This window comes from Coptis chinensis, chromosome 7, assembly GCF_015680905.1.
Source record: "Coptis chinensis isolate HL-2020 chromosome 7, ASM1568090v1, whole genome shotgun sequence".
Taxonomy (NCBI): domain Eukaryota; kingdom Viridiplantae; phylum Streptophyta; class Magnoliopsida; order Ranunculales; family Ranunculaceae; genus Coptis; species Coptis chinensis.
This window is the reverse complement of record NC_141462.1, coordinates 91595200-91608927: the sequence shown is the minus strand read 5'-3', so window position 1 is coordinate 91608927 and position 13728 is coordinate 91595200. Positions and strand designations below refer to the sequence as shown.

The window sequence follows — 13728 nt, the reverse complement described above, 5'->3', positions numbered from 1 at the left end:
GGTTTGGACGAAATTGGATATTAATATGCAACTGCTTTCAAGAGTTGAGAACTGAGGGACGGGGAAGTTTGCTATATGGCAGAGGACAATAACTAGAGGTTTTGGTTTGCGCTATGTGGCAGAGAGCCAGAGGCCTGATTCAGTGATTTACCATATCTATCTCTTCTTCCTATCTTATAGGGGAAAGAAAGGTAAAGGGAAGATTATGGATTTACGGTTGAGACTTAGACTTGAGAACCGTTTGAGTGAGACACTAACTTTTTGGGATTTCGAAAAAAGATTATTTTGAGTTTTTGACAAGGGAAAAACTTGAAACTTATCTTAGAATCTCATATCATTTGCCTCCTATGGTATGGCCTACGTATTTTTAGAATCAAGTGTGGAAAAAAGAGTGACATAATTCTTGTATGAATAGACGCTTTCAAATTTCAATCATTCTTGTTAAGCTATGCATAATTGAAATATTGCATACAAAATACATTGAATCAGCACTCCTCACATTCCATCCAATAATGCTACTAACAGCATCTCTAAGAGAGAAACCACAAAAATACCAAAATTTTGAACCAAACCAAAAAAACACCGACCAATTTCAGAAACAATATCAAATAATTGACATCAAATGACGCGGTTTTAGATAAACCGATAAACCGTATAGTCTGCACGCATCTTTTTCAAAATCGCACCACTGAAGCCCATTTTAGAAGCCCAATCCCACGTGATTTTCCAAAAACTGCATAGTGTTTGAAATACCGCGTGCTATGTCTTTATAAACATGATCTAAACCGCGCGGTTCATTCATTTTTAACTTTTCTCTCAATTCATAAACCCTCTCCTTAGTAAAAAAAAAAAAAAAACTATCTAAACTCTTGAAATTTTATATGGATTATTTTCAACATTTCGACGGTGATGACGATGAGTATTGACACTTTGGCAGTACACAAACGACATTAGCGATGATGTAGAGGTAGAAGAACCCGAGGAAGTACAAGATGATAGGGAAGAAGAAACCGAGGATGTTGCGCCGACTGATAGACATCTCTATGTACTTGAGTATCAATTGAACGACTTCGATTGACAATTTAATTCCGATAAAACACTTGATATGCAAGTTGTGTATTCTACACGTGATACAAAACACGTGTCGAGTGTAGTGACTAATTCTCATGTAATTAAATATTTTGGAATATTATACATTAATTAGTTGAGTTGGACCAATTAATTATTTTTTTATATGTATTATTTTTTTTTCATAATATCAGTAAGTTATTTACTACCGAGTTATATCGGCTTTATTTGGTCTTAGAGAGTGGTGGAAGGTTCTTAAGAGTTTGGATGAGTTTGTACATATTAGAGATAATATTTTGTGTACACCTTTGGGTATTTTGGTTGATGTAGATTCTAAGAAGGCTGATTGGGCAGTAGTCATAGCTTTAGTAGAAAGATGGTGAAATACAACTCATACATTTCATTTTCTTTGTGCGGAGTTGAGGTTCACACCACTAGACTTCACCATGATTTCTGGGTTGAGTATCGGTATATGCCAACCGATACCTTTTAATACAAATTATGAGAACATTGGTAGTATGCTTATGATTTTTCCTCGCTTGGATGCGGATGTTTATGATTCTTATGGTATTAAGCTATCTCATATTAAGACTGCATACATGGAATCTCTCTTAGATCCTAATACACGACCAGAGTTAGCTTTGACTATTCTACTTGGTAGTGAGGGTGTTGATGTGTATATTAGGGCTTTTTTATGTCTTTTATTGGGTATGTTTTGTTTCCAAATAGTCATTCTACGGTACGATTTGAATATTATGTTTATGTTTCCGATTTGCATAATATGAGAAATTATGACATTGGTAGCTCAGTATATGCCACATTGATAATGACATTAGACAAATCTTCATAGATATTTGGAAGTAAAAGTCCTCAGATTGCAAGATTCACAGGACTTTTGGAGATTTGGTTTTATGAGTACTTTCGTTGTCTTTGTCCTAACATAGGCATGATTGCTAATACTCGCCCTAAATTTTCAAGTTGATCAGGGCCTCATTTGACTCGTAACAGGAGGCAGATTAAAAATAATATTTGTATGGCTCATGTTCAGATTGATATTAAATCATTGTCATCTATTGAGTGGAGACCTTGGCGTTTGTTCTACTGTCTTTGACGATCCAGTTGTGTTTTGTCACGTCACAGAGTTGTTTTTGCCGACGTGACTGTAAGGTTTGGTACTGTGGCAACAGATATTGGAGACATTTGATTAGACGTTATGGAGTTCCATGTGCTCCCATACCAAATGTTAGTGATGCTAAGTCTTGGAGTAGAACTCAAGTTCATGCCAGTGGTGGTCCTTGGCCAGATGCGTCTTCTTTTGTTGTTGAGCATACTACTTATCAATATTATAGATGGTGGAACCGTGTCTCTATGGGTCCGTTGTTGCCTCCTGTTGGTCGGGCTAACAACTTCGAGTTTGTGTGCCTAGAAGGGATGAGACGTGAGCTACGTATTCTTCATCCGCCACAGCCTGTTTACAACCTACAACCTGTGAATGTATATCATCCAGCTCCTGTGTCTGCCACTAATCCTCAGATGTTTGCCGTGTGTGGACTTGATGGGGAGACAACTTATATTTCCATTCCTGAGGTGCCTGATGCTCATTTCTATGAGTTAAAGCTGTAGATTGATTAGTATACCCTGGTGAGTTTAGTTGTTTTATTTATCTTATTCATTATATATCTAATATGTACTCACACTGTATTTTTTTGGATTTTCAGGCTGAGGTTCGAGAAAGATATGAGAACAAAGGTTCGTATGTTTGATGGGATGATGACTATCGTGTATCATTATAGCCAATAAAGAGAGGAAGCATATTCTCAAACATATCAGCAATCTCAACGTGTGTATGACGAGACTCGAAAAGTGTATGAGGATATTCAGCAGGTGTACACGCAACAACATCAGGGATATGAGAAACTTCAGGCTGAGGTAGTTAACCTTCGTGCAGACAGAGAAGATCTTGGTTCTCAGGTTAGGAACTTAAAGGAGCAGCTTCGGAACATCCAAATAGAAAGAGGAGAGTCATCGAGTGGTAAGGGGCGTAAGAAGAGAGTTAAATAAATTTTATGTAATATGAGATGTATAAGAATATGTAACATATATGAGCGGAGTATAATTCATTCATAGTATCATTTTCATTCTCAAACAATTGCACAATTCATTCTTATTAGATACATAATTATAGGTTTTAAATCATTTTTATCATTTTGGATAATTCTTATTAGATACAATTGCACAGTTTCTAATTTCTATCATTTTTATTCATATCACACATGTGGTTTTGGATAAACCGCGCCATAGAATCCCAAGCCCATGTGGTGTTCGAAACACTACGCTATAAAAGCCCACTGTCTAGTCCAACCTATATATGCTGTGTTCAAAAAACCGCACAGAGATTTAATACAATACCAAAACAAATACCAAATTTTAACCAATTTAATATTTATTTTAGTGTTTTTTTTTACATTTTCATTAATGTGCCTCTCTTAAAAATGAAAAAATACCAAATTACTGAAAATTTAGTATTCGATGTTAAAATAGTATCTCATCTAAATATGATGTGAGATACCAAAGTATTAAAGAAGCTTATTTAATGTGACTTGGTGTGCAAGTTACTGTCGGGTGAATGGTGATGCCGTGAAAGGCAAATTCAGAAAGTAACTGTAAAACCAGCCACAGGTTCACCATCATTGACAATGTATCATGGGATCATAGTAATATAATATCATGTAGGAATGTAGGATGATGATTTTGTGATCTCAGAAGCAACAAAGAAATCTAATAATGGCCCCACCATAAGGTAGCTGAGTAAGACATGTCTGTAAATACAGAACAGACACCACAACAGTCGGGCACACAATCCCATGTCACCTTCATTTTCAATACTGAATACTCCACCTTTTTCTCTCTCCTTCACTGCTCACTATAGTTACTACTTTACTACTTTACTGCAGTCATCATCACAGGATCACCACCATCATCATAAGTCATAACCCATTCTCTCTCTCCTCTTTGTAGAAAAACACCTTACACTCATCACTTGGGAAAAATATAGAACTTTGAGGTTGTGCTGTAGACAAATATTGTTCATGGCGTCTGCTGCACTTGAATGCTGGTCTGGTCGGGCTAGCACAGATGAAGACATGGTGGAGCAAGTTTTGATGAAAACCCAAGATAGATCAGAAGAAGTTCTGTCTTCAAATTCTTCTAACATGGGTGGTGGTTTTAAAGACTCTTCAGTAATGCAGAAGAAGTTGCAGAAACTCAAGTGTAATGTTTCAGAAGCTATTACCAACCTTAAGAACTCACTCAATCTTGATTCAGTTCGTGGTCCACAAGGTTCCAAGATTGAAACTTGTCGAAAGCTTGTCTGGGGTGGGGTTGTTAAGAATCTCACCCAACTTTACCCTGGAAGTCAACTGCCTGAGAAGCTCATTTCTAACATAAGGAAGCATTTTGATTCATTACCAGTTAGGTAAGAAATTATTTCTTGTTTGTAATTTAGTTTATGTCATTTCTAATATTAGAATGCATCTTGATTCAGTAGCACTTGTTAGGTGAGGAATCAAATTTGAACTTTGGGTTTTTTGATTGATTTATTTATTATTGTTGTGTGTTTTTATAGCTATGCCCAAGCAGATTTCGACATGAAGGATGTTTTTCTGCACATTAAATTAATTGAGCAAGCGGCTATTGATGAACATCCAGCTATTTTGATTCAAGAAGTTTCTGATGATGAGACACAAGGATTTGTGTTCAAGCTTACATTTGCTTGTAATTCTTCAATTTCTTGGCCAACAATGTCAGGGGCACTTGATAATGCTTCTATTTGTTGCAAGAAGATTCAGATCTTTGAGAAGAAAGGTTTTACTTTGGGCATTGTTCTTGTTCTGGTTCAATCTGGATATGAGAAATCTTTCAAAAGTCGAATCGAGAATGCCTTGAAATCAGCTCTAAAGAAACCAAAACCGATGAAGCTACCTTTTGGGTTTTGTGGGTGCCAAGAGGAAAACACTAAGGGTCAAGAAGTAGGAGATGCTGATGAGAATGATTCACATAATTATGAAAATGGAATTGAACATTCAAACTTTAATATCCAGTTACAAATGCCTTTACCCAACACATCAAGTCTTGTATCTGTTGATGAGTGGCAGACAATTCGATCTGGAGGAGACAAGATTGGGAAATGGTTATTTAGCTCTGATGAAATTGAATTCACAGATCAGATCGGACTCAATTCTTTTAAAGGCGTATATAAGGGGAAAAGGGTGGCTATTGAGAAGCTTAGGGGTTCTGAAAGGGGGAACGCTTTTGAGTTTGAGATTCGAAGGGATTTGTTAGAGCTGATGACTTGTGGGCACAAGAGCATATTACAATTCCATGGAGTTTGCGTCGATGAGAATCATGGATTGTGCGTTGTAACGAAGATAATGGAAGGGGGTTCAGTTCATGACCTTTTGCAGAACAGCAAGAAGCTTCAGGCTAAGGACATAATAAGAGTTGCTGTCGATATAGCTGAAGGACTCATGTTTATGAATGATCATGGTGTGGTTTATGGAGACCTGAACACACACAGGATTCTACTTGACCGACAGGGGAATGCTTGTGTTGGAAACATGGGTATTGTCACAGTTTGTATGAACAATGGCGAAGTGACTGAGTATGAAATGGACGGATACCGGTGGTTAGCTCCCGAGGTTGGTTCTCTATCACTACTATGTCAAGCTTAATTATGTTAGTATCAGCTGTATTAAATTTGATCTTCACCACGTTTTAGGACGGCATTGAGAAAGCGTATGTTTCTTTTTAGTTCTTACTAACCACTGCCTCCACATTGTACCTGTCTATTCTATCAAGGCATGCTCATTCATGGTAATTTTCCCTACCATATCTACTTGATAAGGTATATATTACTCCAAGCCATTTAAGGTTATCCTTGAATAGAATTGTTTGTAGAACAAAATTCTATCAGCTAGCCTCAAACCTTAAGGATAAGGCAAGTGGTCTACTTAGAGGTTGATATAGTTCTCCTATGTCCATTGTGTTTGTCAAAATTCCTACAAAATTCCAACAAACACATACTGGGCCATAATCTAAGATTATTTTCTTGCGAACACATACACTAATTTGAGGAATTTATCTCTTGTTCAGCTAAAACAGTACTAATGTGAAAGGTTATTTACCCTCTGCATTACTGACTGTGAGGCTACATTGTATAATTATCAGTATGACTGTTCCATCAATAAAGCATTATACCTATCTTGTGTTTAATGATTAGTGTTTCTTTACAATTTCTTAATGTTTAAACCTTTTCTTAAGCGTGCTAAGACATTCATTAGTAGCACAACTGTTTCTAGAGCATCAGAGGCTACTTTCACATGAACTCGTCAGAGTTGGTTAACCTTTTAAATCATGGAACTGAACTCCTTTCAGCCGCAACATTGGACTTGTCATTTCAATTTGTTAACATGTTTTTTATAACTTAATTCTACATGGGAATCCTACAGTTTTTTACTTTTGTCAAGCTAATAGTAAGAGCACATTTTTTAATGTTTTTCTCTTTCATTCTTGTACAGATCATTGCAGGTGACCCCGAGAGCGTCACAGAGACATGGATGAGCAATGTGTATAGTTTTGGGATGGTGGTGTGGGAAATGGTTGCAGGAGAAGCAGCATATGCCGCTCTTTCACCAGTTCAAGCAGCAGTTGGAATTGCTGCATGTGGGCTGCGACCGGATATCCCCAAGGACTGTCCGCAAATCCTACGGTCAGTGATGACAAAATGCTGGAATAGTTGCCCCTCAAAGCGCCCCCAGTTCTCCGAAATCTTAGCTTTATTGCTAAGATCGAACAACAGTAGGTGAACTGATGAACCTTTTGGGAGCAACATGTACAAATCTCTGCCAATATAAAGGATTTTGTTGAAGGTGGCTATTATTAAGTAGGCCTCACGCCTCACGCCCTCACAATGCTCAAATGTAGATTGGATATGCAAGTTTTTAGGCAGGAATGTAGAATGTAATCGTTCAGAAGACACAAAGAACTCTTTCAACATACTCAATCGAAAAATCAAGATAAGCTTTTGATTGTTTATGTAACTTTGAACCTGTGTATTTTCCGTCTCATTTTGTTGGTTTATGGGGGTGTTGCGAATCGTTGAAAAGTAATATGTAAAAGGAAAAATAATTTCTTAGATGACACAAAGAGGTTGGTGGGCTCGACTTCTTTGAGGTGGGTTTGAGTGGACAATGGACCCTTACGTCTGTGTGTCTCACACCTGGAATGAGTTCTCACCTTTGTCTCGACACTGGCTACAAAATTGCCCAGTTCTCCTCCCTCTCTCATTTTCTTTTTTCTAGCTCTCCAAGATAGCAACAGCTTCACCATAATCTACCTCAAATCCATTCTGACGCTGAGATTAAAAACCAGCTTTGGACAAGTATTAATTAGCAAACCATGCCTCAAACCTGGTAGCCATTTATATAGCCCTAGTTAGCCAGCGCAAGTGCATCTTCAACCTCAGATCATGTGAGAACATGTTCAAACTTCAAAGCAAATCCCAAGTTTCCTGTTCACATGGCCTAACTGGGCCCACTATGTTGTTTAAGAGTACATATTCGAAATATTAATCCAATTTCACTCTTTGTTTATTGTGCAGTTTATGAATTAGGACTGAAATAAGTTAGAAACAAATAATTTTTCCTTATTGCAATCCATCCTCTTACATTAAAGACTTATTAAACTGTAGAATAGTAATAATCAAATCATGAAATGGCTCGATATCACTTTCGTCGAACTGCCAAGTATCAAGAACTGTCGGTCAAAAGAGTGCTTAGCTTAGTTAAAAGCATTTTGATATCTAATCAACTATTAAAAATGCATGCCTTTAATTATTTGAAAGAGACAATATAACAACAGAGAGACAAATACTCGGAGACACAATTTTTAGCAAATACACAGATATAAAAAGCATGACGAGCGTTAACCATTACTCCCTGAGCTTTCATCAATAAATCAATTGAGCACAAGTCCCTCACATTTTGTGCTTAGAACTAACAAAAAAGAACAAAATGCACAAACTAAAAGAGGAACAAATAAACAAATGCACCAGCCGGGAATCGAACCCGGGTCTGTACCGTGGCAGGGTACTATTCTACCACTAGACCACTGGTGCTTTTATGTTGTACAAAAGAATAAATCAGTATTGATATTAAAACTTCCTATTCAATAGAGAATTATTCCATCAAAGAACATGAATATTGAGTAGTTGATAATACTCTCCCTTTTTTTCTCTGAGATGGACACCTCAGCTTTTATAATAATACGGCACCAAAAAAACCAAACTCACGCCTAGTTTTGAGAACATGAATACTGAGTAGTTGAGAATGCTCCTAGGAAGCCACCTCAGCCCCCTTTTTTCTCTGAGATGGACACCTCAGCTTTTATAATAATTCGGCACCAAAAAACCAAACTCACGCCCAGTTTTGAGAAATATTCGCGTCAGATCATAAGAAAAAAGAGGATAAAAAAACCTTTCCTCAAAACTCAAAACCACACCCACCCACCCCGACCTTTACCAAAACCAATTCCAAAAAAAAAGAAAAACAAACAAAACCTAGACTTCTTCTTCTCACCAAACCTTATAACAAAAAAAAAAACTCTTCAGTCAAAACCCCAGTCAAATCAATCTATCCCCCCACTATTCCAGACTCTTCCTTCTCCAATTTTTCCGCCTATAATGGATACCCACTTTTCCAGACTCTTCCTGCTCCATCTTCCCACCTCTCATTTCGCTTGATGACTTGCAATCAATTACTGAACTTTTTGTATCAGAACGAATACGACTAATTTGAGGAATCACTACATTCAACCAATCAAATATGTTCGGATCTTGATTGGTGATTATCTTGGTATTGATGTGAGATTTTTTATGGTAAGCTTCTCAATTCATTTTATATATTTGAAAGAATCCGGGCTGTTGAATATCTGAATTCAATGTGTTTTCTTTTGGTTTAAATAAGGTTCATAAAACAGCTCTTTGCATTTTGGTTATTTTCTTTCTCTTTTTTCTGAAAATCATCGTGTCTGTTTAATATTTCATTGGTTTAAAGAATGTACGTGCTAAATGCTGTGATATATGAAGTATTTACTGTCAGTGTTGTTTAATATTTCATTGATGTATTTATGTCTACGTTCTCAAGCATGTGTCATCATGACAACCGATGTTGCGAATTACCAAAGCCAATGTCCTCGGTCTAATAGGATTGTATCAACTAATGAGCAATGTGAATGAAGACATCTTTATGAACGAAGCCAATGTCCTCGGTCTAATAGGATTGTATCAACTAATGAGCAACGTGAACGAAGACGTCTTTATGAATGAAGACGGGTTCTTAATAAGAGTGAGGAACAATTGGCTTCTGATAAAGAACGTCGTCGTATCCATTATAGACAGCGAATGGCCGAGATGGCTGATGAACAGAGGTCCCAACTGCGAGAACAAAAACGCCTAAGCTATAGACTCCGAAGAGAGAGACTGCTTTCTCAACCAAATGAGGCACATACTGAATCTGCAAGCCATACAGTCCAACACACTGAACATTTGCACGACTTTAATGTACCTCCACATTTAGATAGTGAACAGTTGCACGACAGAAGTATACCGCCACATTTGATTCAAAGCAAGTGTTTAATATCATCCAGACTCACGTACAATCAGAAGTTAACAGGTTGAGTAAACGCCCTTTGTCTACGACATTGTTCCTAGATCGAATGAATCTAGATTTTGTCATTGGTACGTTGTTTAATTATTATTATTATTATTATTATTATTATTTTTTTTAACTATTATTATTTTTTATTCTTTTTACTCAATCTTTACATTACTATCAGATAACCCGAGTACCATTTTAAGTGCACCAATCAGAGACGACATTGATGGCTATCGTAATGACATTGATGTAGATAATATCAACTTCATAAATGACATTCAAGGTTTGATTTTTTATTATGAATGTTTTTTCCGATATTACCATATGTATTGGTTTGTAACATATATTTTATAATGTTCAATAACTACGTATACTATTGCTAGGGCAAGAGGTTGAGATTAAAGGCAAGGGGTTCAACACTCTTCGCTCTATAAAAGTTCCCTCATTACAGAAAGTTTGTTCCCTCATTATATTGTTGTGAGATATATTTTGTAGAGAATTTTTTTTAAGGAGTGGCCTACTTACGTATGAATATTATATAATACGACATTGGAGGTGGAGGCAATTAAACTCATGATGATAAATTTCTTCTTTCTTTAATATCTATACAAAATCTAGCCTACCTCTTTTCACTTGGTGTCTTACATAGTTCTAATCACTTGATTCAAAAATCAAAATTCAATTTATTGACCTACAATGAATTTACAAGTTCCTGAAATGTTTAGGTCGTTGGTGTTAAGGTTGGGAAAATATATTGGTATTGATGTGGGAGGCTCGGTAGTTTGAGAGCAATAGGATTTTGTTTGGAATGAAAAAAGATGTTAATCTTGAAGATGATATGATCTCAAATACTATGTTTGGTGAAGACTAGGAGACGCTTAGATTGCTAAAATATTAAGCCTACTATACAAAGGTGTGAGAGAAAAAATATAAAGAATAGCGTAGCATTCTTGGTAAAATGTCCATGTTTCACCCTTAAAAAACATCTGGAAAGTAACAACATGTACTTTTGCACTCATTGGTATTATGTAGTAACAACAAACACTTGGTTTTCTTGATTTCTTTGAACAAGCGTCAGCAATAACAACCTGGTTTTCTAGATTTCTCGAATCAGCTAAATCAAGTGTACGTTACATGACCAGGATAAAGGTTAGAAGTAAATTTGTGAAGAAGACCTTTATGACACTAAAAAATCAGCTATCTATTCCAGTTCAGTAGGATGGAATTGCACTCCCAATCTCTCTTCTTTTTCCCATCTTTCCATGGATCATGGATACATATAGTATGAAGTGACCATCTGGCCCACCATAGTGGACAGTACAAGTGACAGGCTAACAACTTAAAACGTTGGAAAAAATAGGTTACTCATGTAGACTTTGAAACTAACACGAGCTCATGTAGATGTAGCTTTTGAATTCAAACTTAGCTATATTGGATACTAAACAGATTATATTTAGGTTAAGTTGATCGACTTAGCATTATTACTCATATAATACTTGATATATGCTTGTTACTACTACTTAGAGTTTTGAACTCTCTAAATTGATGCAAAAACACTCAAGGTTCCTTACTCACGATCTTCGTTTCATAGAGTTTGAATAAGGATTCGAACTAACCTAAAGTTTAGAACAACTACAAATTGGATGTTACAATTAAGGGAACTAAGGAGTAAGGTTATAATATTTAAGCTAGGATTTCCTTCCTACACAAACATTAAGAAAGACATTAAAGTTGAAAACATGCACTTAATACCAAAATAGAGATTTGAAAGAAAAGGTGGAGAGTTAATCCTCCTCATGTGAACTATCATTAGTTGTTGATTTGAAAAAGGTTATTTGATCCTTCCTAGACTCATAGACAAGGCCCTAATGGAAGAAAAGATTTGATCCCTAGCATGTATGACTCACTTAAGAGCTCACACATGCTAGCAAGTGGAACTAAACAATGACTTATCTCTAAGCTCATTGTTTTGATTCCTAACTAGACACTACACCAACTATCATTTTGGGATAGGGTGTAGAGCTAGTTGTTCTTCCTAACAACCTATCAAACCAACAAAAATTGATTTACCCTCACATGAGTTGGATTAACTCCCCAAAGGGGAAGTTAGCTCATGATCCTTGGGACAAGGATTTATAAACTAAAAAACACAAAAGAAAGAGAGAGAGAGAGAGAGAGAGAGAGAGAGAGAGAGAGAGAGAGAGAGAGAGAAGAAGAAGCTAAACAATCAAACTCACTTCTATTTAATTTTCTAGAAGAAACAAGTGTTCCTCCATTAAAACTATTACAAGCTTTCTAAGGGCATCTCCAATGGGGGGTGTAAACCGTATAGAGTGAAAATTTTACACCCCAAATATCAAAAAACTCTCTACAATGGGGGTGCTATACCGTAGGTAATAGTGTATTAGCTAATAGAGAGGGTGGGAAATTCCCCCTCTCGCTATTAGTTAATAAAAACCCGGACTTCACTTAAAAAACGTCTGTTTAACTTAAAAACTCGGACGTCACTTCAACACACGTTTAAAGCTTTATTTTTTAACTCGGACGTCACTCCAAGTGACGTCCCAGTTTAAATTAAAGAGGGACGTCACTTGGAGTGACGTCCGAGTTTAAAATCTATTTTTTTTACACTCTTCCATTGGAGAGTATAGAGTGTGGATATTTATGAGCTATACAATACTATACAATTAGAGGTGTAAAATCCTAATGGCACCTACGTGGAGCCTAGGTGGAGGTGTAATTTTACACCCCCCCATTGGAGATGCCCTAATAAAAACTAAAAACTTAACTAACATTTCTTTCACTAAGGAACTAAAATAATGTCATGTGAGGAAAATAAGTCAAGGGAGTAAATGGAGTGTCCCCCACCATTGTCTAATTTCTTCTCCATTTGAGAGAAATCTCATTTCCTCCCACGTGAATTATCAAACCACATTAAAACAAAGTGACACCTTGCCTTTTTTTTCACTATTAACACCTAATCTAATTTATTACATGCAAGGTGTCAACTTTGCACCAATAATTTGTTATCTTTGTCTTGACATGCTCCATGATTGATGACTCATCCAATCTTGTGGCCCCGCATAGTGGGTCCATGTGCAGTCCAGTGGCGGTCTGGTATTTTGGGCAGTATTACAATTTCCCGCCTATGTGTAGAGTTCATCGCCTTGATTGTCTGAGCATCTCTCATGTCGCATTCGGAGTCCTGATTCGAGATGTAGGAGCTTTGGAAGTTTGATGCTTCTGTGTGGATTTGGGAGAATTCAGATATACTGCCGCGTGTGCTTTATTTCAGGTTTAACCAATATTTCCATGTTTACTGCAAATACCTGCAAAAGTATGAAAACATATTTATTTCATGATTATTAAACACATAATTAACCAAATTTATATGTCTCAATGGGGTTTCATAATACACTTTTGGGTGCTTATCACATTACCCCCAAACAGCACTTTGCTTGTCCTCAAGCAAAGAAGAGACACTAAAATAGATAAGTGGCCAAAAAATGTGTAGTCCTAAACTAATTCTCATTTCGCAGAGTGCGTATAACACCCCGTGTTTTATTTCGTTTATTTTCCTAATAATAATAATAATGGATAATTGAAAAAATAAAAAATAGGATAAGTGTTAGTGGAAATAGGAGACGTGGGTTTATGGGATAAACCTTCTTCCCTATTTCGGGGGTTTTGTTTTTAACAGAAAAGAAAACAGAATAGAGTTTTCTCACGAGAGTTTCTGGGGGAAAAACTCAGCGAGAGTTTTACACAGAAAAACGGGATCTTGCCGAAAGAAGAAAAAGAAGAGTTTTATTTTGAGATCTAGCCGGGTTGAGCCGCTTAAAGGTGAGTAGATATTTTGTATACATGTAAATTTCAACGTGATGAGTAACATGATATTTAAAGTTTGTCCCGAATATATATGTTAATGACAGTCTTGTTCTTTGGTGTG

At 36.5% G+C, this 13728-nt stretch overlaps 1 protein-coding gene, 1 long non-coding RNA gene and 1 other non-coding gene across 3 annotated transcripts; 2 read left to right on the top strand and 1 right to left on the bottom strand.

Moving 5' to 3' along the window:
- The first annotated feature begins 4013 nt into the window (after window positions 1-4013).
- LOC147489948 (uncharacterized) lies at window positions 4014-7166 on the top strand. The gene is made up of 3 exons (XM_086573296.1): window positions 4014-4543; window positions 4694-5765; window positions 6645-7166. Exons 1-3 carry the CDS (start codon window positions 4158-4160, stop codon window positions 6930-6932), a joined length of 1746 nt encoding a protein of 581 aa, XP_086429422.1. The 5' UTR covers window positions 4014-4157; the 3' UTR covers window positions 6933-7166.
- Window positions 7167-8171: 1005 nt separating this feature from the next.
- Window positions 8172-8242, bottom strand: TRNAG-GCC (transfer RNA glycine (anticodon GCC)). Its single transcript has one exon. It is a non-coding gene; the product is annotated as a tRNA-Gly (tRNA).
- Window positions 8243-8599: 357 nt separating this feature from the next.
- On the top strand, window positions 8600-10429 carry LOC147489946 (uncharacterized). The gene is made up of 3 exons (XR_015202440.1): window positions 8600-9001; window positions 9961-10062; window positions 10163-10429. It is a non-coding gene; the product is annotated as an uncharacterized LOC147489946 (long non-coding RNA).
- Window positions 10430-13728: the final 3299 nt, after the last annotated feature.

Coding starts and splice junctions, on each gene's coding strand:
- LOC147489948 (XM_086573296.1), top strand. CDS start 4,158: ATGGCGTCTGCTGCACTTGAATGCTGGTCTGGTCGGGCTAGCACAGAT. Junction 4,544..4,693: donor TTTGATTCATTACCAGTTAG/GTAAGAAATTAT, acceptor GTGTTTTTATAG/CTATGCCCAAGCAGATTTCG. Junction 5,766..6,644: donor ACCGGTGGTTAGCTCCCGAG/GTTGGTTCTCTA, acceptor ATTCTTGTACAG/ATCATTGCAGGTGACCCCGA.